The 24,309-nt window shown below is 40.5% G+C and overlaps 1 protein-coding gene across 3 annotated transcripts in view; it reads left to right on the top strand.

Moving 5' to 3' along the window:
* The window catches only part of PDE7B (phosphodiesterase 7B), a 324,027-nt gene that overhangs the window by 172,464 nt on the left and 127,254 nt on the right, over positions 1 to 24,309 (top strand). Inside the window, exon 1 of one of the 3 annotated variants that reach the window (XM_046006470.1) lies at positions 5,353 to 5,886. The exons of the other annotated variants lie outside the window; for them this stretch is intronic. Within the exon in view, the coding sequence (XP_045862426.1) occupies positions 5,649 to 5,886 (238 nt within the window). The 5' untranslated portion in view covers positions 5,353 to 5,648. Of the gene's footprint in view, positions 1 to 5,352; positions 5,887 to 24,309 lie in introns of those variants that run through there. 3 annotated transcript variants of the gene reach the window in all.

Here is a 24,309-nt window from a genome sequence, read left to right as displayed (position 1 = left end):
CCAGTACTCCAAGACCCCTGCCTTTGATTTCCTCTGATCCTGCATCCTCTTGGGGAACACAAATGTCCAAAGTAGGACCTACTTCAAGGGTTGGGTTGTTGACTGTTCAGCTTTCTAATAGATCCCAGGAAAATAGCCAAAATCTGAGTTTAGGTAAACTGTCAATTATAATTTCTTATAGCTTAAAATGATCAATTAAAAAATTAAGTGCAGGGACACCTGGGTGGCTCAGTGGGTTAAAGCCTCTGCCTTCAGCTCAGGTCATGATCCCAGGATCCTGGGATCGAGCCCCACATCGGACTCTCTGCTCTGCAGGGACCCTGCATTCTCCTCTCTCTCTGCCTGCCTCCCTGCCTACTTGTGATCTCTGTCTGTCAAGTAAATAAATAAAATCTTTTTTTAAAAAATTAAGTGCATTATGGTCTTAAATTAACCCACAGGTTAATCTTAGTTTATTTTTATAAGATCCCAGTGTGATAAGTAAGGTGTTTATTGACATCATACCCTTTTATGGAGAAGTCCCTAAGTTTGAGGCAAAGCTCAGGGGTAAGTTGAGATTGAAACATAATTTTTATAACCCTAAGTCTTAGAGGGCTGCTTTGAAGATTTCATTGCTGTAGCTGTTTATTCAGAAGTTGACATGCCACAATATGAAATTATGAGAAGTGGACTCCACTTAAAATCTCCCCCAATTGGACATAAGTTCTGAAATCCTAGAAAGGTTTCAGCCAGAGCATGCCATTGTCACACAGCAAAGCTCAGATATTCAGTAATGGAGAGAATAGCAGGGGGTGAGGGAGTTATTTGTTTGCTTGTTTGTTTGGAGGAGTAGTTGTTGTTGTTTTACCACAAAACAGTGTCTTTTTTTATGTATGGGTTTTCAACAGCAGGGAGGAGGAGTAAAGTGGAGAAAATCAAGTCTTCCTGCCATTTTGTTCTCAATCCCTGTGTTACTGGACTCATTTGTCATGGGTTAACTGTGAAGAGACAGTAAACTTAGCATTAGTTAAGATATCTGAGAGCCAAGATAGCGATCTCATGGCAGCTAAAACCCCAGTGTCTCTCTTTAAATGTGTAAAGCAAAGAAATAGAAGAAGGGATAACTCATAGTGAAAACCAGAGCATAGGTTGGGGAGGACGGGCAGGTCCTGGTGCCTGGAAGGGTTGCACAAGGAGTTCTCCCTTCTGCTCTTGCTCTCATTATTAATACTTATCTGCAAAGGGAATAAGAGAAGACTTGGTTGTAGTTTAAACACCTGTTGTGAAATCAAACTATGAATCTGTTTTTCCTACTTCATCTTTCCTCATCTTGCCACATCCACTCTCCTCCCTTTCCACGTGATAGTGGAGATGTGTGCAGCCTTATGTGGTCGGTCTGCAGACCAAGTGTCTTTCCATATTTGCTGGCATCATTCCTTGAGATTAGTGAAGGCCAAAGTTATTACATTTCTATTTCTTTTGAAGGACACTGTAAGTTTTTGGAGCTTCTTATATTTAGACTACATTAAACAAAGTTGGGAGACCTGTTTTTCCTTCCTCGCTCATTTTGAGTTTCATTTGAATTACATGTGCAAGTTTTTGTTGAATTTCATTTGAATTCGTGTGTGTGTGTGTGTGATTACACATCTGTATTTAACTGATGGGGAGGAAAGGCCAGGACAAAATTAATAAACTCCCTTAATAGTTTGTAATTTTTCTTTAAAGATAGAGGCAGAATGGGGTTTAATAAGTGTAAAAAGTATTGCCAAAATATCTATGTGGGAAGATGTCCATTAAGATGAAGATCTTGTGAGAATCTGTTAATAAATTCAGAATTATAAAAAAACAAAGTGAATATATACTTCCAAGTTTCCATTTAAAAAAATGCATTTCTTGGGGCACCTGGATGGCTCACTTGGTTAAGCATCTAACTCTTGGTTTCCGCTCAGGTCATGGCAGGGCGTCTGCTTAAGAGTCTCTCCCTCTGCCCCTCCAGCCACTTGCATGCACATGTTCTCTCTCTATCTCTCCAATAAATGAATCTTTAAAAAACATATTTCTTAAAATCCTTAGAAATATTTAATATTTTTAATACTTCTTTTTAAAATTACATATAATATTTACCTGCCTAATGACTAGAACACCCACAAGTCTACAAGATTTTTACATAGCCCCCAGAACACTAGAAATTCTTCAAAATAATCCAGGTTCTAAATCATTATGTCTTGTTCTTGGCCATAAACTTTAGTATTGTGGTTACAAATTCTTTCCTTTATAGCTGCAAACACATAGCAAAGTATTTTTGGTAGAATTAGGTATCCATTGGAACAGGCTTTGACTTGGTTAGTTCTCATTACATTTCTTTTACACAAGAAAAGAACTACCCTATTTTCCTTTTACTGGAAAGTTATGTTGGCTCACAATGCCTGAAATTAAAAATGGGGTTACTTTGAAACATTAGAATGTCCTATCTACAGCACATTAATTACAGATACTAAGATTTGTAAGAATCCTTGCAAGTCACAAAGATGAGACCTCTTTGCTCCATGTCTCTGCTGGGTACAGAGCCTTCTCACCAGTCCCTTTTCCCCATCCCCAGTGATCCAAACTTCTGTCTACAGGTACTGTCTCAAGGTGAATGATATTCACTGAGGAAGGTTAAAATCATAGGCTTATAGGCTTGCTCTTCCAAAGAAACTATTTGAAGGACAAAACAGAGCACAACTTATACTACCTATAAAATGTAACAAAACCACCTGTTAGAGAATGTGTGTGGCATAATAATTTTAGTCTGAGTACTAGCATCTTGTCAGTTTATCCCAATCTCTTGAGCCTGCTGCTGAGCCAAAAATCTCCCGAGCCAAGCTTTCCCGCAAGATTTCCTGTACTTCCTGTTTCTATGTGAGACAGAAATACCATGAGAATGACCTTTCTTGTGGTATTTTTGCACTTCTACCCTGGGATGAAGATAATCCCATATTGGGGAGAATTTTTTTTTTTTTTAAGAATTCTGCAACCTTTTCAATTTTTAAACCTTCAAAGTAGATTCCTTCTTGGGAATGAAGATTTGAGGTGGTGTTTGCTTAGCCCTAACTCATCCCCACTAGTAGGTATTCACGTTCGGTGATCCCACATTTTGTAACTTCTCTAAGATAAATTTTTACAAGGAAATATGCACAACAACACAGAGAATACAATGGAAATTTATATACTTGGATTTCTTAAACTGCCATTCTTAAAGAAATGTTCCATGGAGAGTTAACACATTAGTGTGTGTGACATATTATATCATATATTTGTTTTCTTTGTTCTTAACCCCTTTGTTCCAAGGGTCAGGATATCCTGATGCTAAGTACTATTGCAAAATAACTGAACAAAAATAAAAATAGTTGAACACTTAGGAAACTCTTTAGTTGTTAAGTCAAGGAAGTTTGTGACTGAGGAATGAGTTTAAGACATTATTCAGGAAATATGCTAATAGAGTGCAACAGCCTACATGTGCTTATTAAATAAAATCATTTCAAATCTAGAAAGCCTTAATGCCGCTGTCTGATAGAAGTGTCAGATGAGAACTGGAAGGGCTGTCAGAAGTGGTGAAAATGTCACACTGATGCTTAAATCCCTTCATTCTTTAACAACGAGGGAAGTTATTAAAAACAAAAAAAGGTACATCTTCCTCATAAGTGGATAACTGATTATTCCCTAATTGGGTTGAGTGACTATCTGGTAGTTACAAGAAGAGCTGTCTGATCAATATTTCAATAATGAAATTCACAAACAGTAGTGTCTTCAATGTCTTTTATTGTGGCTTTATACCCTCAATGGATGGTGACGATTCTTCACCTATTAGGAAAGAGAGTAGGCTTACCATTTTTTTTTTCATCCAGAAAAAGAGAAAAGCCATTTAACTCAGGGTGAAAAACTAAACTAATTAGCCATAGGCTTAGAGGGCAAAGGATAACAACTAAATAACTGTAGCCTCCACTGGTTTCAACTTTAAAGAAAGGAGATGAGGGCGATGAAAATAAAACACACCCTACAATGGTCTTTTTTCCTCCCCAACACCCCAAGTCTCCTCTCCCCTAAAGCAACACCAAATGATTGTGTGATAAACCTGCCCACAAGGAATGTAGAGCAGGAACAACAGATGCACCTCAGCAAAACAAAATGCTAAGCAAAATAAAGCACTTGCAGTGCGGAGATGAGAAAAGGAGAAAAAGTTGGGCTCGTTGCAATGGCCTCCAAGAAAACAGGAGCTACATGAATGTTCAAGTTCAAATTGTTCCTACAAACCCAATTTGCTGACAAAAGTGCCAAACACAATACCACCCCACTTTCACTTATGTCTGGGGCTTTTCACACAAGCTACAGGGGGTACCCCCCTTTTGTTGAATGGGTTCTGACTTTCAGGGTTGATGTCTCCACCTCGAAGCCCTGGGACCAAACAGTGTGGCGCGTGATTGTCCTCAACTGAACTGCGCACAGGCGGGGGCACAGCAGTTAGTGGCCCAAATATGAAGCCCAGAGCGCTCTGGGTCTGGAAAGCCAATCGGCAACACTCTTTCCTTTCTTTTCAGTGCCATGTATGCACCCCGCCCCCCCCACCCCCGTGAATAGCCTTTAAAATTATCATTGTTTTCCTTTGAAATGGGTTTCTGACAATCCCAAATTATGTGTCCCGACCATAGGACCCTACTGCATGTTCGCAGGAGGATCTTGGTGCTTCCCTAATTCACTTCTCTCGGAGTTAGCTTTGGAACGTGATTCAATGTTATTTCCCTTCCAGCTGAAGGGCAGCTGAGGTTACAAAGGGATTTGACTAATGGGCCAAAACCCAGTTAGGTTTTCTGAGAACCAAATGACAGCAGAGGGGGAGGGGTACAGGAGGGGAGTGTGTGACCCGTGGTGCTGAGGCTCCATCGCGGAGCCTTCTGCATAACCCCATCCGAAGGCAGACCTAGTGGACAGGCAAGGTGGCCCCCGGCCAGACGTTCCCCAGAGCAGCAGCTGCAAATTGGTTCTGCTGGTGCTCAGCGGCCCGTTTTCCGAGAGCTCCTTGGGACTCGCGGGGCCCGGAACCGGGAGGTGGGGAGGAAGGGAGCTTCTAGGCTTCCTGCACCACCGGGGTGACTCCTCACCTGACACCTTCAGATAAGGGCCCCCGGAGGACCCCCGTGAGAGGCTGGCAAAGGGGAGCCCCGCTTCTTTGCCAGGAGACCTTAGCGTCTGAACAAGTCACTTGACAAACTTTGACAAGCTCCGAGGGGGAATCGAGAACACACGAATCCGGGCAGGAGAGGCGAACACTAAAGCCTCGATGGCTGTCCCCCGCGCCGTCCCAGCTGCAGCCTGGGATTAATTAAGCGCCGCGCAGCCGGTGCCCGAGAGAGCAGGGGGGGGAGAGCGCTCCATCTCCACGGCAGGCGCCCGGGAACACTTCTCACCCGCGAGAAACCTGGCCCAGCGAGTCGCCGCGCCAGCAGCGTTTGCGAAGGACGGAGCGACAGGGAGGCTGTGCCAGGCTGGAGGAGGCTTGCCTTTCCGGAGCCGGAGATTTCCCGGGGCTTCGCCTTCCCCTGCCCGGGAAAACTGTCCCCTCCGGTAGCAGCGGCGGCCGCGGCGGCCCCGGCAGCAGCAACCCCAGCTCCTCGGCGGTGGCCCGGGGCAGAATGCCCGTCCTCGAGCGCTACTTGCACTCGGCAGAGCTAGGCAGGAGGTGGACGGCCCCAGAAGGTGTGCTGCCCTCCTCCGCGGGCGGCCGGCCGGGGTGCCAGCAGGGGCCGCTGCCCTGGGACTTGCCCGAGATGATCAGGATGGTAAAGCTGGTGTGGAAATCCAAAAGTGAGCTGCAGGCGACCAAACAGAGAGGCGTTCTGGAGAACGAAGATGCTCTCCACAGCTTTGCAGGTAAATGGACTATGAGGTGCGAAAGGGATGGGAGCCAAGGCAGGTGATGACTTGTCGCTCCCTTCCTTGCAGAGCCCAAGCCAGAAAACTGGGAGAAGGAAAGACGACAAACTGCAGCGCGGGGGTTAGAGGGCTGTGATTAATGAATGTTTGCTTTATTGTAGAAATGCATCTTAAAATTAAGAAGGATGTGGTAGGAGGAGCAGTAATAGACTGGGAATCGAGTAACCTGGGCTCTGGGCTCAGCTCACACTTGATTGCCCTGTGGCTTAAACAAGTGAAATTTCCTGAACTTCAGTCCGGAGGAGGGGAGGGGAGGGGGGAGTGGGGCTGGAATTGGATGCTCTTTAACGGCCATCCTGTCTGTGCAGTTCCTTATGGACAAGCCAGAGTTCCCTTCAAGATAGTATGCTCCCTGGGTGCTCTTTGTCATGCTTTTTATAAAGTAAAATACATTTTCCAGTTTTTAACTATGGAGCTATGGTGTGCATAATGTTCGCAGGACTGAGCTGGCCCGGAAGCTTTGTATGTCCTGGGAAAGCTGGCAAGCTTCCTTGCCTCCGTTTCCCTTTTGGACAAGACAGTCCATAATACAGATTACCCCACTGATACCAGGAAAAATCAGCTCCCTCACAAAAGTGGAAATGATGACTCATAAGGACTTTGTCATGTTATAAGAATGTGTTGAAACCAGTTGTGGAGAACTTTGCTTAATTTCTGACAGCCAGCACCACAACCACAAAGACACCTAGGGTCCCTGTGAAGGATCCCAAGCGGCTCTGATAAAACCCAAAACTAAGAAAGTGTAACTGGCTACAGGGTGCTCTCTTCCTTTAGGGAATGTGTCGGTAGATATTTCGGAAAGTAGTGGTTCACTTTAGAAGGACAAATATGAGCGTGTGTTTATGCATTTGAAGTCTTGGCTAGCCCGATGCAGTGGAATCCTGACATACCGTTGGTGGGGAGAGGTGGGAGCCTAGATGGGAAAGATAAACTAAAAATTACCTTTCTCTTTCTCATGGAAAGGGATGAGAAAAATCAAAACACGACTCATTTTATTTTCAGTAATTTATACAGAAACTTTTGTAAGTTGCCTAATAATCTAAAAAAGAATATCATTACAAAGTAATGTTCTGAACAACAACAAAAAAGATTTGAAAGGAAGGAAAAAAAAAACACTGCTGGTCTCTAGTAAACAATGAGTACTTAGGAATGAGAAGAAAACCAATGAGACTGAGGTTTTTGTGGCAAGTGGGAGATGGATGCCCAGGGAAATGGGTCTTGGTCAAAAGCGATGAGGTAATGCCAAAGCCATCCTGTGTTTCACGTGAGTAGTATAAGAAAAGTGGAAAAACCCACCTAGACAGAAAACTGAACTATGACACTTCAACTGTTACCATTCTGGGTTTGTTTCAGTAAATTAAATGATTAATATTCGCATCTTAAATTACACCTTTTTTTTTAAAGATTTTTTATTTATTTATTTGACAGGGAGAGATCACAAGTAGATAGAGAGGCAGGCAGAGAGAGAGAGAGAGGGAAGCAGGCTCCCTGCTGAGCAGAGAGCCCGGCGTGAGACTCAATCCCAGGACCCCGAGATCATGACCTGAGCCGAAGGCAACGGCTTAACCCACTGAGCCACCCAGGCGCCCCTTAAATTACACCATTGATAAAACTACCTAATCCAACAGACATTAGCATGTGTTGGGGATAGGTTTATGTTATGATTCATATTATATGCCAGTGGGGGTCCAATTCTTGAAAAAGCAACACTACAGACAGAAAATAGAACTTCTGTAATTTTTAATCACTTAAAAGGGATGTTTTTCTGAATGTTGCAGAGTTTGACTAGTAGAGTCTTAATTTATCCCGAACCACTGCCTCACTCGGTGGAATCTCTCAGCAGCCACTTTGGTGCCTAGAAAGGCTGCTCCCTGGTCTACTGTCCCCTTTATCGTGTCTGCAGGGAGGCAGGCTCTACTTCAACACCCTCTCCAAGGAGGTCTACCTCCTCTTCTTCCTGCCTTCACATTCTCAAGGAGATGAGGGGCTCACACTTCCTGGCATGCGCAGGAGACCTTATCTACAGACGCAGCAGCATGGACACCAGCAGGCAGCCCCAAAGACAAGTTGCTTCACTTTCCAAATTGTCTCTTCCTCTCTTCTTGTCTCTGATGCTGCAGCTCCTACTCACATCGGAGCTCTGTGCCATTCTACCCAGGACAGCACGATGGTGAGGGCCTCGGGAAGGGTTCCAAGAATCTGGCATGCTTTCATTTTTAGAAAGAGATGGTTTAAGTTGTGTTCAGTTAGTTTACAGGGTTTTGTGGTAGAAAGCTTGTCAAACAAACAAACAAGCAAAAACAACAACACCGAGACACATGGTGATCTCTCTCTCTCTCTCACTCTTTCCCTCTCCCTCTCTCTCTCTCTCCCTCCCACTCTTCTGCTCTCTTAAATCTGACCCTTGCCTCAGAACCCTCAAACAGGTCATACTTTGACAATGCTAGACAACTTCTTGTTCCTCAAAATGCATCAGGTAGTACCCTATCTCTGAGCCTTGCCTGATGCTTGGACTGTCTTTCTTTGACTTAGCCAACTGAAAACTTTTTATTCAAACTACAAAGTTCAGCTCAAGGATCCCTTTCTTTGTAATGACTTTCCTTTTTTTTTTTTTTTTTTTAATTTTATTTTATTATTTTTTTATTTCTTTTCAGCATACAGAATTCATTGTTTTTGCACCACACCCAGTACTCCATGCAAAACGTGCCCTCCCTATTACCCACCACCTGGCTCCCACAACCTCCCACCCCCCGCCCCTTCAGAACCCTCAGGTTGTTTTTCAGAGTCCATAGTCTCTCATGGTTCACCTCCCCTTCCAATTTCTCTCAACTCCCTTCTCCTCTCCATTTCCCCATGTCCTCCATGTTATTTGTTATGCTCCACAAGTAAGTGAAACCATATGATACTTGACTCTCTCTGCTTGACTTATTTCACTCAGCATAATCTCTCCCAGTCCCGTCCATGTTGCTACAAAAGTTGGGTATTCATCCTTTCTGATGGAGGCATAATACTCCATCGTGTATATGGACCACATCTTCCTTATCCATTCGTCCGTTGAAGGGCATCTTGGTTCTTTCCACAGTTTGGCGACCGAGGCCATTGCTGCTATAAACATGGGGTACAGATGGCTCTTCTTTTCACTACATCTGTATCTTTGGGGTAAATACCCAGTAGTGAAATAAGTCAATCGGAGAAAGACAACTATCATATGATCTCCCTGATATGAGGACATGGAGAAGCAACATGGGGGGGTAGGGGGATAGGAGAAGAATAAATGAAACAAGATGGGATTGGGAGGGAGACAAACCATAAATGACTCTTAATCTCACAAAACAAACTGGGGGTTGCTGGGGGGAGGTGGGATTGGGAGAGGGGGAGCGGGCTATGGACATTGGGGAGGGGAGGCGAACCATAAGAGACTATGGACTCTGAAAAACAACCTGAGGGTTTTGAAGGGTCAGGGGTGGGAGGTTGGGGGAACAGGTGGTGGGTAATGGGGAGGGCATGTTTTGCATGGAGCACTGGGTGTTGTGCAAAAAGAATGAATACTGTTACGCTGAAAAAATAAATAAAATGGAAAAAAAAATAAAAATAAAAATAAAAAAAAAATTCAAAAAATGGGCAGAAGATATGAACAGACACTTCTCTAATGAAGACATACAAATGACTATCAGACACATGAAAAAATGTTTAGCATCACTAACCATCAGGGAGATTCAAAATTAAAACCACATTGAGATACCACCTTACACCAATTAGAATGGCCAAAATTAGCAAGACAGGAAACAATGTGTGTCGGAGAGGATGTGGAGAAAGGGGAACCCTCTTACACTGTTGGTGGGAATGCAAGTTGGTGCAGCCACTTTGGAGAACAGTGTGGAGATTCCTCAAGAAATTAAAAATAGAGCTTCCCTATGACTTTCCTAATCCCTACCCCCACATCCCTGAATCGTCCCCCAAAGTCATTTATTTCCTCCTCTCTGCTGTCTTGACCTGTACAGATGTTACATTTACAGCACACAATATATTTGCCATGCTATAACTACACACAGGAAAACCAAAAATTATAGCATTCTATATATATCTTGATCGCTTGTGAAAACAGATAAATAGGTTTACCTTTTTAAAACCATGAAATTGAAGAGATTCCGGATAGAACCAAAAGTCTTGAGGACTTTGGAGATGTGTGTCACTGTTTCTTAATAAGTTGAAGGTAACCTTAAATTTCCTTAATGAGGGACACGATTATTTTCATTCCTACTTCTTAGACAAGACTGGAACTTTGTTTCTCACTAGTGAAATGGAAAAGTGTTCTGAGATTTTGCTTAGGTAAGAAAGGGAGAGAACAAAAGAATTTATGGGAAAATAAAGTGTAGAAACATGTATTCATGAGAGGTTTTAAGGAAGACAGAGGGGAACGGTGTCCCTTAAAGTGATCAAGGACATAGTAGGGAGGAGGTCACATGTGTGAACATCTTCCTGCCACCTTCAGATGGGCATTGGTTGGAGACATACAGTGGCGATCATGGCAATAGGCTAGAGGAGGGAATGGGGGATAACAGGAGAAAGGGGTCTCATCATCTGCCCATGTTGGGATGCGTGCATCTGGGCATTGGTGAAGGCACGATTTGCCCTGGAGAGAGCTCTGGAAGTCAGCCGCATGCCCAAAGTTGGAGCATTTCCTTAGTTCATTGGATTGTACCCAATTATTTAGTTTTCTTAATACATCATTTTCCCTTTATGAAACAAAGAATGGCCTAATTTTCTGGTTAATCCAAAGAGGTGATAGTGGACTAACTAGAGACTAAACAATCTGTCCAGGGTCACACTCTGATACTGTGTTAGAACCAGATCAGGATCTCTATCACCCAACTGTAGTCCAGAAGACTGGCATAGTCAGACCACATACTAGGTATATGTGCTGCCGAAGCGAGCACAGACCACATACTAGGTAATTTAAATTTAAACCAAGACATCACTTTATTGATATATATGTAGAGGGACAAACAAAGGAACTCATGATATAATATAAACCTTGGTCAAACCAGAAAAATTATATTACATGTGAAATAAGTCAGGTGATTGTGCTTTACATTTTTCTACTTATTTTGTGGGCTTTAGTTTTAAATCCAAGTTTCAAATGCTAGGAGGACCCAGGGGAAGATTCTCCATCTATTATCGAAAGAAAGTAAGCTTTAAATCATGGTGGTGAGAGCATGCCCAGGAGTGGGGTCTGGTTGGGGAGAGGGAAGGAGGACAGGAAATAAATAGTTTCTCAAATGCTGGGAATGCAAATATTAGTCTAGTTGTAATTCTAGGCAGGAACCTATGGCTAGACATCCCCTAACAGAACTCATTCGTAGCTGAATAAATAATTTTATTTTGGAATTCAACCAAATAACTACAAACTCTATAGCCATGAAACTTACCTTTCTTTTGGTGTCTCTGGTCTAAATTTTACATTACAGTTTACTTATTTATTAAGCTTCTTCCCATTTCAATAGCCTTTGGCTTCAGGAAAATGTAAAAACACATTGACTCCCTAAAATAAATTCATTTTCCCCATTGCCATTATAACTTGTCCAGCCTTTCTAGGAGAATAAAACATCAGAAATTTGCTTTATACTTAGTTCTAAAAATCAAACCACTTCAAAGGAGAAAATCTCCGAAAGGATTCTTTGATTCCAGAACTCTACAATTCAAACTGACATTCAAAGTGCTATTTTAAAGTATCTCAAGTATAAAGCATAATATAAATTAAATATATTGTAGATTGCATGTTCCTGTTGTTATAATTCAAGGAACATTTATTGGATGCTTAGTGTATACTAGGGACTGTGCTAGGCACCAGGGACTCCGGGAAGAATCAAACACTTACCAAGAGTAGACCAATTATGAATTGGTGAATCAGAGTTCTATCTTCAACTTCGGTGTGAAAACGAGCTTTAGTTAGTTTAAACCTTTCTCTCCACTCAAAGTATTGGATATAAAACTTCCCCAATTCAGAAACATTTGTAAAAATTCAAACACATTAAGATTTTATTTATTCCTTTGACACAGAGACAGAGAGAGTACAAGGAGGGGAATCAGCAGGCAGAGGGAGAGGGAGAAGCAGACTCCCTACTGAGCAGGGAGCCCGATGTGGACACTTCTTACCAGGACCCTGAGATCATAACCTCAGCTGAAGACAGCAGCTTAACCGACTGAGCCACCCAGGTGCCCTAAAAACTCAAACACAGTTTCAAGCACTCATCAATATTAATGATTCATTCAAAGGACAAATTGCTTTGATCAAAGAATCAGTGAGTCTTAACATTAGATAACTTGACATTAATTCATAACATTCTTCTAAATCTACTTCTTGTAGACATTAGCCTGTTCTCAATCTGTAGCTATATTGGATAATAATCATTGATACTTTAATCTGTTTTTAAATGTGAATGCAAACTTGAGTAAAAACTGGAACCCATCTTCTCACCTTCCCCAAATCTAGTCCTCCACCTGACTTCCTTGTTTTCATAAATGATCTGACCCTTGCAGAAACCCAGGTTCAAAACTGTTCTCTCTAACTGTCCAGTTCGAATTTGTTCTGAATACATAGCATAGATTAAGAGTACCAGAGTCGTTGCAGTGCTGAGATTTTCACATTTTTAAGTCCTACCTCTCTGTTCCTGAACTGTGTGAACCTGGCCAAATGATTTCACCTCTCTGTACCCCATTTTCTCTTCTATAAAAAGAGGATGATGATAGCATCTTCACAAAAGGTGAAGTACCCTATCTCTGAGCCTTGCCTGATGCTTGGACTGTCTTTCTTTGACTTAGCCCACTGAAAACTTGGGAGGTAACACCTCCCAAGAAGGTGCCTAGAAAAGAGCCTAAGCCCTACCACATTCTCAGTAAATGTTGACTATTTCCACTATTGGTACTGTTGTTATTTCCTCAGTAAGTACCTCACACTCATCACCTGCTTTCCCTTCAGTTCCATGGCCCGTGGCCCAACCATGTTTTGTCTATCATCTCACAATAGCTTCCAACTCCAGTACTCTTTCTACTCCTCGTCTTTCCATTCTGTGATTTAGATCAATAACATCAAAAGGAAAAATCAGAATATGTCTCGCCCCTCTTCAGACTCCTTCAATGATTCTCCATTGTCTGCAGAGAAAATCCAATTTTTTTATCCCGCTTCAAAGCTCTCCGCACACCAGAACTAGCTCACTTTTACATGTCTTACTTGTAATTGTTGCCCCATAAGCACTTACATTCGACCCAGACAAGACAAGCTTCCCACAGCTACACCCTTGCTTTGTGGTCATTGTTCCCAGTGCCTAAAATGACTTCCCTATATGTTCTCAACTTCTGCCATTCCTTAAGATGCCACTCATAGGACACTCCCTGCACAAAGCCTTCTTGAGGTTACTGAGGAAGGCCGTGTCTTTCTCTTCTGAAGTATCACAGAACTTTCTCTGTATTTATTTTGTAAGCAAATCACTTTTTATACTTAATGTGCATTTTCTTCCTTCCCTCCTGGATTTTCAGCTTTTTGAGAGCCTAGAGGACATTCTATTTTCATTGTGTTCTTCCTAGCATCTTCCACATGTCAGCTACTGAATACACTTTGATAAGTGAAAAAAGGGAAATTATCAGAAAGAACGAAATAGCTTACAATTTGTCATTAAATGCAAGAACGGACATTTTTTTTTTCTAGGCACAGATTACTCAAGAAAGAGGAATTTTAATTATTCCTTTTAATGGAACCATTCTTAAATTTATATTCTAGTAGAGGTTCAGGTTTAATCATTATAGCTTTTAAAGTAAAAGAAATGAATGCACAAGAGTACATTTCAGAACTATTAGAAAGGTGTAAAGCATGTGCAAAACTAATATGAGACAGTTCTCTCTTCATACAGAGAAGTTGAAATGTACTGATAATTATAGAATGTTAGAGGAAATGCATACAAATTATGAATGCTTTTATATACTTTTAAAATAATTATGCTGTTCATGATTTTGGAACATTTTATATCAATCAAAATTTCAAAAGTTGCTTTTTTTTTAACAGATAACAGTCTGTATATTCCTCAATGTAATTTCTAAAATAGAATATGGAAGGTGTGTGTTTACCCCATCCTATAAATGAGCTTTTGAGGGGATAGAGCTGAATGGAGGGTGTTATTGCCTGGAAACAGTTTCCTTTTTCTTTTTCTTTTTCTTTTCTTTTCTTTTTTTAACAAGCCTGGTTAACTGGAAAACAAAGCATTGACTTCTGCATCTGACTAATTTCTAAAAGAAAAACATTAGGAGCTTTATTGTAAGAAGACCAAAAGCTCCAAGTTATTTTTTCAACTCACAGAAGCAGCATGAAGGAGTGTGCTCTCTTTTCTCCTATTTGATTTTTCTCACTCTTTAATTATCAATACACTTCAGGGTATCTAGGAGGTACATACCACCGTATCAAAAAGAAAAAGCAAAGCTCAAAGTACTTGCGATTTAATACAATGCCCTAGTCTAGATCTGTACACAGTATAGACAGTGTTTATTTTTCCATTTATCTCTCTCTGCCTTTCCATAAATTTCTCTTCAGAATTGACTTCAATGTCTAAAATGCTAAGAGACTACCCAGGAGGAGAACTTTGTATCTTTACACTTGTCTTAAATTTCCTCAAACTACAACATTATTGGAGATCCTTCCTTCAGAGTACTTCTTCTCACCTAAAAAAATCCACATGCATGGTATGTTGCAGATTGTAAACCAAGCCCGTGTTCTGAGCATTGTGTGACTTCCTCAGTTGGCACACTGTGCTGAGAGAGTACTAAAGAAGAGCCAGTAGGTCATGGTCCTTATCCTTAGTAACAAGATAAAACTTAAAATTTGGCCTTGTATGCAATTGGAAGGCATAGTTGCAAAGACAAAACAAGATTTAGTTGTGTAGGCCCTTAAAATGAGTCCAAAGGGCCAGGTTTACTGCAGAAAAATAAAATCCCTAGAGAGAAAAGAACAAATTTCAAGAGAGATTAAGTAGCCATTGCATGTACTTGGTAGGAGAAATCGAAAGGGAGAAAGCCAGAAAACTGTAAAATAAAATCAAGGTGAGAGATAAATATAGATAAATGTAAGTAAATGCAAGGATAAATGTAATAAATATGATGAAATAAATGTAAATCTTTAGCCGAGGTATTGAAAAGGAAAATTAAATAACCGAGGGTATTACAATACACATAATGCAATAATTAGAGCTTTTTCCATTGTATCCTCAGATGTTCCTTACTTCTAGAATTAAAGTCGAAGCACAAGATTCTTTTCTTGCTTCCTTCTGCATCTCTTTTTGGATGACACCCAAATATCTCACACAAATCCCTACAGCCTTGATGAGAGCTTCTGAAAACTGAAAGGCATATTTGTTTAGATGATCTGTGACAAAAATTCACTGAAAAAAAGTTGATAGATTTTGCCGAAGAAAATAATTTAGAAAGAGAAGAGAAAAGGACAAGTAAAGAGCCAACTGTGGAATACCAAGGGGAAGGAAGTAAGGTGAGGTCACTACGAACAATCTACATTCATGTATAAGAAGTGTAATCAAAAACACATATAGCAATGAAGAGGAAACAGTCACTGTGGAAGACAATTGTAACAGAGATCTCAAATGTCCACATTCAAATGAGTAATAAAATATAGCCTTTTTTTCTTCTCCAACTAATAAAACTTCCTCTTTAGCCCACCCTAATGGGATAAGAAAATTTATTCTTACTATTATGGTGAAAGTCAATCTTTTGACTTCTTTTGGGTAAATACTCCCCCACACACCACACCCCTTGCTCTTCTCCAAGGTGATTCTGGTTGAACATGTGCCTAGGGTTCTCACCCACCTATCTGAATGTGCCTACTGCACACAATGCAAAATGCCAGCCTTAGACATGGGAGCCAAAGCAAGTTCATCTAGCCACTGGGTTCTGACTTTGACTCTCTTCTTCACAACTCTCCAGGGTGTAAGGTATAGATGCCCTTACCTTGTGCCATATTCTCCTTCCCAGGAGAAAGTCTCAGTGTGGAAGGGATAAGAAACCATACCAGCAGGCCTAACTCTCAATGTTAATGGGATCTAATGAAAGAATGTAGAGAGTCCCTTCATCTTTCCACAAAGACCAATTTTCAAGTGTACTGTTCTGCTACAAACTCAAAACTCAAACACAAAACCAAACAAACAACCCAAAACAACAACAACAAAGTAAAGCAAACGAATAAGAACCACTCTGAAGATCAAGTGATGAATACTGGCACCATTCTCAAAAAATATTATATCCATTACACACTGCTTGAGCTACACTACTGGGCCCTAGACTTGAGTATTGCGTGCTCAATATTATTTATTTTAGTATATTCCCATGCATATGTTGAACCCAATTATTCTGTCCTCTCTATTACCTATCTCTCTTTCTGCTAAAATATACACATGCATTTCAGCAACCTCTCAGGACTTTGACACTGAAAAGTTCAACTGAATGACTGTAATGCATGGAACATGATGTGGACAAGTCTCACCTTTCTGGTTGGATTCCATATCAAAAGCTGAAGTTTTGTATCTATTACATATTGGAATTGTCATCATAAACATACATGCATTGTATTCTGGTCAAGTCTGATGCATTCTCATTGCTTGAATGTGCTCCTTACAAATTTCTGAGAGTTATTCTCCTTTCTGGGCACTCTGTCTCCTAGAAAAAGGGATGGAAGACACCAAGAGAAGTGAGAGTGATGAACAGTAAGGCTGCCAGCACGGTAACAGGGATCACTGTTTTCTTCTGGCATTGTAGCAGGGATCATTATTACATCTTCCACAGTAGCTGATGTGAAGAAACTGCTGCCTCCCTCCTGTCTTTCTCTCTATAACTCATTGGAGGCTTAGGTACACCTATCTTTTTTTTTTTAATTTATTTATTTTTTCAGCATGACAGTATTCATTGTTTTTGCACAACACCCAGTGCTCCATGCAAAACGTGCCCTCCCTATTACCCACCACCTGTTCCCCCAACCTCCCACCCCTGACCCTTCAAAACCCTCAGGTTGTTTTTCAGAGTCCATAGTCTCTTATGGTTCGCCTCCCCTTACAATTTTTTTTTATAAACATATAATTTATTTTTATCCCCAGGTGAGGTACACCTATCTTTTTGCCCTCATTTTTTCCTTTGAATATTAGCTGAGTTACAGAGTGCTTTTTCCTGGCTCAATCCCTAATTCTACAGTAAAACAGAAGAAAAGATTTACTTGTCAATTAAATTGATATGTAAAATCAAGAACTACGAATTCATCAGATTTCATAAGCTCTAAAGCAATTTCTACCTTCTTTAGTCCTAAATGTCATATTGTTTGATCTGGTGGTAAATGCATTGTAGAATGTGAATAGACAAAGTTGAACTAAAAAGTTTTTGTTTTGAAAAAATTTTTGAATGTCTTAACCCTCCAAAAATAATTAGGAACACTCTAGGAGGTCACAGATTGGAAATTGTTTTAACGTTACATACGAATATTCAGCATCTTCTACTATACAGTAAGTATCAATTGAAAAAGGACTTATACCCAGCTTAGAAAGAAAAGAAACTGAGGCCTACATTTACTGGTTATTTATTTAAGATATTCAGAAAAGGAAATAATTCAAATAATTCAAATTTCTTGCAAAGCAGTTCAATTGAAGAATTACGTTCTGTCTATTAGGTGCATAGCATTGTGTTATGTGCCTGGGAGAAAAGCAGAAGGAAAAGAGGTTATGACCCATTAGAAGAGACAGACATATAAACAGCTAACTGATATCAAGGCAGAAGGACCTATGTCTCAAGATAGTAGAACTAATACTCAGTCAGAACATTGAGAAAAGACAAAGACTGTGTATTTAACCAAGTTTATTTATTGATTATCATGGGCCAGATACTGTCTTGGTTCCTTAGAAAATAAAAACTCATGAACCAGGAAAGTAGATGGATGGATGGATAGATGACAGATGGGTGGATGGGTGGATAGATAGATGATAGATAGTTAGAGGATAGAACAAATGAGTGAGAAAGTGAGCTAGGCAAATGACATGCTACACTATAAGCACATACACAAAGTCTATGCCAACACACAAGGGGGTGATTAATTCTATGTGTATGATAGGTGTTAAAGAGTTTTCAGAGAGGAGATGATTTTTGAGGTACCATTCAAAGTAAGTTACATTTCTCCAAATGAAGAAGAGATAGAGGACATTGCAGGAAGAAGAAACTGTGGGCCCAAATGCAAGAAATTCTAGGAAATGCCAAGTCCTAAGATTGGAAGTATATCAGGAGGAGGGCTAGAGATGAGACTAGAGAAGTAGGCTGGAGGTCAGATCACCCAGAGTCTCATCTGCCTTTCTAAGGAGTATATCCTCCAGGTAATAAGAAGGCTTCAAACAATTTTAGTGGGAAGTGACATGATAAACTTTACATTTTAGAAGGATTGCCCTAAAGGTGGAGAGTTAGACTTGGGGTCAGGATACTAATGAATTTGTAACTGTCAATTTGGTATTTACTAAACCATATTTAGTAAATATCAAGAATTTTGAAATGATGAAAACTTCACTTTAACTTACAAACCAACTTTCCCAAGTGCTGTAGTATTTTATACAGAACCACAAGAAATAATATGTAAATCATCAAGTCAAAGTCCTTTAACACTTGATACCAACCTATCCTGAAGGGTTTATATTCCTCATATTCTTCCATCCAGGCCGCCCATTCCATTCATGCTCATCACTTCCCCAAATTCAGACCTGACACAACTTTTCCTCACAGTTCCAAGCAGTCTATCCCTCCTACTTTGCCATGTCATAGTTCTCCCTGTCTTCATGTTACCATTTTTTAAAGCAACTATTTCAAGGTTAGGTGCTACAAGATGGAAGAGAGAATGTCTAAGAAAAACACAATTTTTGTAATAGTAAATTTATAGTTTATAACGTAGTGAGTTACAGAAAACCAAGTACTCAAATACAAACCAAGTGTGTGGGGTGCCTGGGTAGCTCAGTCTGTTCAGTGTCCAACCTTTGGTTTCAGCTCAGGTCATGATCTCTGTGTCATGAGATAATTGGGCTCTACGTTGGGCATGGAGCCTGCTTAAGATTATCTCTCTCCTATCCTCTCCTTCTGCCTCTTCCCCCACAACACCCCCACCATGCCCACTCACTCTCTCTCTCTCTCTCTCTCTCTCTCTAAAAACAAGCAAACAGACAAATCAAGTGTGGTAGATACTCCATGAGGAGTCATATTAACTCTCTAGGGGAACCCAGGAAGGTTTAGTGGGACTGGTCATGACAACTATGTTTTTAAGATCGTTAAGTTCTCAACCGGATGTGGCAAAGTGATCTTCCTGGTGAAGGAATTAACATGAATATAGGTACAAAGACAGAAAAACAAAAGAAATTATTGAGAAATAGAGATCATTCAAGTTAGCTTGATATGACGTTGGAGTAAAAAATAGTAGGAAACACAGACATAATGAGACTGGTTATATTTGGACAAGAACCCTTAATTTTTGTAGAACCATTGAAAATTTTTAAGTGGAAGAGTAGAGAAGTTTTTAAATTTAATAATGGAAAATGCCTTTAATATCATCAATTAAACCACTGCATCTCTTTAGATGAGAAAACTGAGACCTCCACAGAAGTTACACAGCATAACTTGGAACCAGTTCTGGTCCGTCAATGCCGCCAGGCTGTTGATTAAGTCATGCTGCCTGTCATGGTCCAACTCCAAAAACGCCTCTCTACATGATTAAACTCTCTAAATCTTATTTTCTGTCCTTTTCACTACCAAGCACTAACATCTCTGTGATTGTATTTTATGTGCGACGTCCATCTTACACAAGCAAGAAGTTTATGTGTGCCCCTGAATGCATACGTGCATGTGTACATGTATTTTTTCTTGTTCCCAAACTTAGATTATAGATTGTTCTGGGCAAGTCTCAAGCCCATCTAGAGTGCCTGCAATGTACTAAATGGGTAGCTGTTCACCAGAAAGGAATACCGGATATAAGAATTTAAACAGGGGGGGCACCTGGGTGGCTCAGTGGGTTAAAGCCTCTGCCTTCGGCTCAGGTCGTGATCCCAGGGTCCTGGGATCGAGCCCCACATCGGGCTCTCTGCTCCACAGGGAGCCTGCTTCCTCCTCTCTCTCTGCCTGCCTCTCTGCCTAGTTGTGATTTCTCTCTGTCAAATAAATAAAATATTAAAAAAAAAAAAGAATTTAAACAGGGCTGTGAGGGTAAAGAGATATGGGAGATTAATAGAGATGGCAGCTGCTAGAACCATCGTAAGTGAAATGCCATGTTACTGTCATCCTGTGTAATAGTTGTTTCTTTCTGCATTGTTGTCCAGTTTCAAGTCAAGTTTCAGGAGGGTGAGCCAGACAGGGCCTGTGCATGGGGCTGTTGAAAGCTTAGGTCTGTAGTACACTTGCCCATAAACCACTGACGATGAACCCCTCAACCTCTCAGTCTCTTTTTGCAGTCATAGTGCTGAGCTCAGAAAGCACATTGAAGATTTAGCAACAGTTAGTTTAGGCAAGACTTTATAAAACTCATCCCCCTGGCCACTTTTTTTTTTCTTTCCTGTTTCTGTAAGGTGTTTATATTCCTAAAAGAAAAGGGTAACCGTTGGTGGCCAATTTCCTCCTTTTTGCTCTGAAACTGTATCCCCTCTTCTCAAAAACCTTCTTCACTGCCAACATCATGCCATTCGCAGGCTGCCTGCTGTTACCACCCAAATAAGGTAATAGTGAGAAATACAATTGAAGTGGCTTCTTCTTTTTAATGAACAATAGACCCATTCCATTAAAAATAAGACCCTACCCTGAACTATTGCAGAAACGTTTTTTGATGTTGGAAAGAAACGTCAGTGACTGTGAAGGGGTGGGGGTGTTGGGGGCCCAGGGAGCTTTCTGATGTTGTTCTTAATTATTTTTACTTCATGCCTCCCGTACCTCTGGCTCTAGCTGAGGCAGAAACGGTGAAATGCCATAAAATAACCCTCTCTCGAAGTATATTTGGCCTGACAGGAAACAGGAAATACCAGAAAAGATCACAAGAAAAGCTGTAATCATAAGATTTCTAGCCTAATTCTTTTGACGTCAGCAGTTTAGATAAGTCAGATAAGCAATCACAAGCATCCGCGAGCTCCGGAGTGCCAGTCCAAATACCCGAAGTGCATCTTCAGCCCCTTTGAACTTGCACATTGTTGTTTTGCCCCTGCCCCTCTCTCTTCCCCACAAGAAGCATATCCTGAAATTGTGAATTATGAATTTAGTGTCAACATGAAGGTATTCGGAGACATTACACAGAGCTTCTAAATTGGTCTTAGAGCGAATTCAGCTGGCTCCGTGCATGATAAACTATGGATGAAGCTGACCGTTGATAAGATATGAGAAGACTACCTCTGGCTTGTCTCAAACGGAGTTTGCTTCCTAGAGTTTAACTCTGCCAATCTTGACAACTAAGCGATAGCTATGATTTGTCTCTGAGAACATGCAAAGAGCTACATTACCATCTCCAGAAGAAGCCAAAGTAGTAACTCCAACTGTCATTATTATCAACTTTCCTTGGCCACCACCATTGCCCATCATAACTAATATGTATAGGTTGGTTTGATGTAAATGGCATGGAGCATCCACTCCCCTTTGGGAAGCTTTCATAACTTCAGAATCAGAACTATAGAATTGGACCATTAGATAAAAAGCAAAGGTGCATGGATGGGCTGTTCAGAGGGTGATGGAAGAGACCAAATCAATATTACATTACATGCACATTTATAAAAAGAAAAACTTTAAGGGTAAGAACTTATTTATAGACATCTACCTGTTTCCAGAAAGATTTGTATGCCTATTTAAAAAAAAGCCACAATAAAACATAAAAACACAAAGACATAAAATCATTCTGTCATGATGAAAGACAAAAACTGCATAGTAAAGTAGAAGGGAAGGAGAATAATTACATAAAGTAACTGAGCTGAAATTTCCTAGATCTAAATTTCCTAGCAGACAGGGCAAAGGGTGGAAAAATAATTCTAGCACTCATGATCTCCTGGAAAATTCCTTGGGAAGAAAACCATTTTTTCCCCAGCTTTGGGTATGTATATAGGGATCTTTTATCATGTTCATGATAATGATGATATGGTGATATAATGTGATATTTATAATGGAGGATGATAATGGTTAGATGATATGGTTTGATATGGATGACATAGTATAATGATGGAGGGTGTCCTTCCAAGGACTTTAAGCAGATATGAAGAGCTGTGACACCTACAGACAGTTTTACAGATAGTCAAAGATGGTTCCATAGAGACTATTCAATAGGGAGTCAAAGTTGAAGTGGCCCCAGGTTGTGGTTTCGGAGAGGTCTTACATAATGTGTCAAGAACACGTACACAGTCGCAGGATGTAAGGGTGGACGAGTCTAGCCTCATGAGGGAAGAGCAAGCCTCAAGAGAGTTCAGCTCTCATGAATGTAGAAAGTTAGGTCACAGGACCCTGGAAAATGGAGCTCACACGGTTCTACTAATTTCATAATAGGCATACCTATTCGTATAATCTTTAAAATGGGAAGGGAAAAATTAAGAAACAAATGCCTCCTCTGAGATAGTAGAAATATTTTTTTATTTGCCCTTGATTGTACCAGACATTTGGTTCTAATTAAGTCACAAGTGTCCCAATTAGCTCACAGGGCTTTTCCTGGTTTTTTACTTGCTACTCTATCTTGAGTAATACAGCAAAGCCCTTTACTTCGTCTGTGTTCCTCAGTGTATGAACACATGTAAGTACTCAAAATTATCTGTTAATTAAATGTTCAGAATAAATAATATCTGAACATATTCTCATTTTATTTGAACCCATCTCCTTCATTCCACCTAACATTTCTGCTCAGTGAAAGCCCTCTATAATATTTCCCAAGGATTCAGAAAATTGGGAAGAATGTACCTGTTTAGATTAAAAGATAAATATTATATTTAAGAAAACCCAGTAAGTATGAAAACAAGTAGATTTCTTCCTCTTTAGTACAAAAGCAATGAGAAGCTGGGTGTTAAGTATATTGAGAGCTGCAGTCAGACATCTTTTCGGAGACTGCTTCCAAATAAACTTACCAAGGAGGACTGCCAGGACGGGGGAGGCACTAAAGGAAGCAGATTAATGTCAGAAAAAAACAAAACAAAACAGTCCCTTGCTTTGTCTGAGTATCATACACTGGACAATGATCTTGCAAAATAAGTAAGGAAAAGAGTGGAAGACTAAAAGATGAGAGGAGGCACAGCTGGGCATAGTAACACCTGCTTTCTACAAAGAACAATGGAGTGTAGAAAGAAAAGAGGACACCTGAGACAGATAATGCCAAAGGTGGCCCAGAGACTCAAAGAAGGAGGTGTCTGGACATACTAGGAAGACTTGTCACATACTGTATCTTCTAAATTCTTAAGAGCTGAGCTGATCTTCCTGACACCTCACCAAGGTCAAGGTGAGTTCTCTTAACTATCAAGAGTTGTTAGAGGTGCCTGGGTGGCTCAGTGGGTTAGAGTCTCTGCATTTGGCTCAGGTCATGATCCCAGGGTCCTGGGATCGAACCCCACATCGGGCTCTCCGCTCAGCGGGAAGCCTGCTTCCTCCTCTCTCTCTGCCTGCCTCTCTGCCTACTTGTGATCTCTGCCTGTCAAATAAATAGATAAAATCTTTAAAAAAAAATAAGAGTTGCTATACATTTATATCATCAGTCTCAGTCACATTAACCAAGTTGAATAACCTTGTCCTTTCATTGGAAACCAAGTATGAATTAAGATGCATGTGAACATAGGCATGCTGTATACCGGCTACTGTAAAATTACTTTGAATCAGATTCGTGTGCTTTAAAGACTTCTGGGGCCACTCTAGAGGTTACTGAGTTCTTTCTAGGACCATTGTTGGTTGCGGCTGCCCTGCAAAGCTGAAAAGTTAAAGCATATAAAGAACTGCTCTTCTCAGAAAGCCTACAATTCTCAGCTCTTTTGGAAATATTATATCCATTTTTATAAATCTGTAGTTCTGATTTATGTTCTTTTTTTAGAGCTTACAAAAAATTAATAACCTCCTCCTCTCCTACACACCTCCCCTTTTAGCCCTATCCCTGGGGATAATTCTCTTTAATTCAGATTATCATGGTTAAATGACAGGCTATGGAGTGAGACTTTGCATCTTTACTAAACTCTGTGTACATCAGTTTTCTCATCTGTAATATGGAAACAATGATGGAAACTGCATTATGTTTAAGTCAGATAATCCACCTAGCATGCTGCTAGTGCTAATCATTATTATCCCACACTTTTCTTATTAATAATT

The sequence above is a fragment of the Meles meles genome, chromosome 5, assembly GCF_922984935.1.
Source record: "Meles meles chromosome 5, mMelMel3.1 paternal haplotype, whole genome shotgun sequence".
NCBI classification, from domain to species: Eukaryota; Metazoa; Chordata; class Mammalia; order Carnivora; family Mustelidae; genus Meles; species Meles meles.
This window is presented reverse-complemented; position numbering and strand designations above follow the sequence as displayed.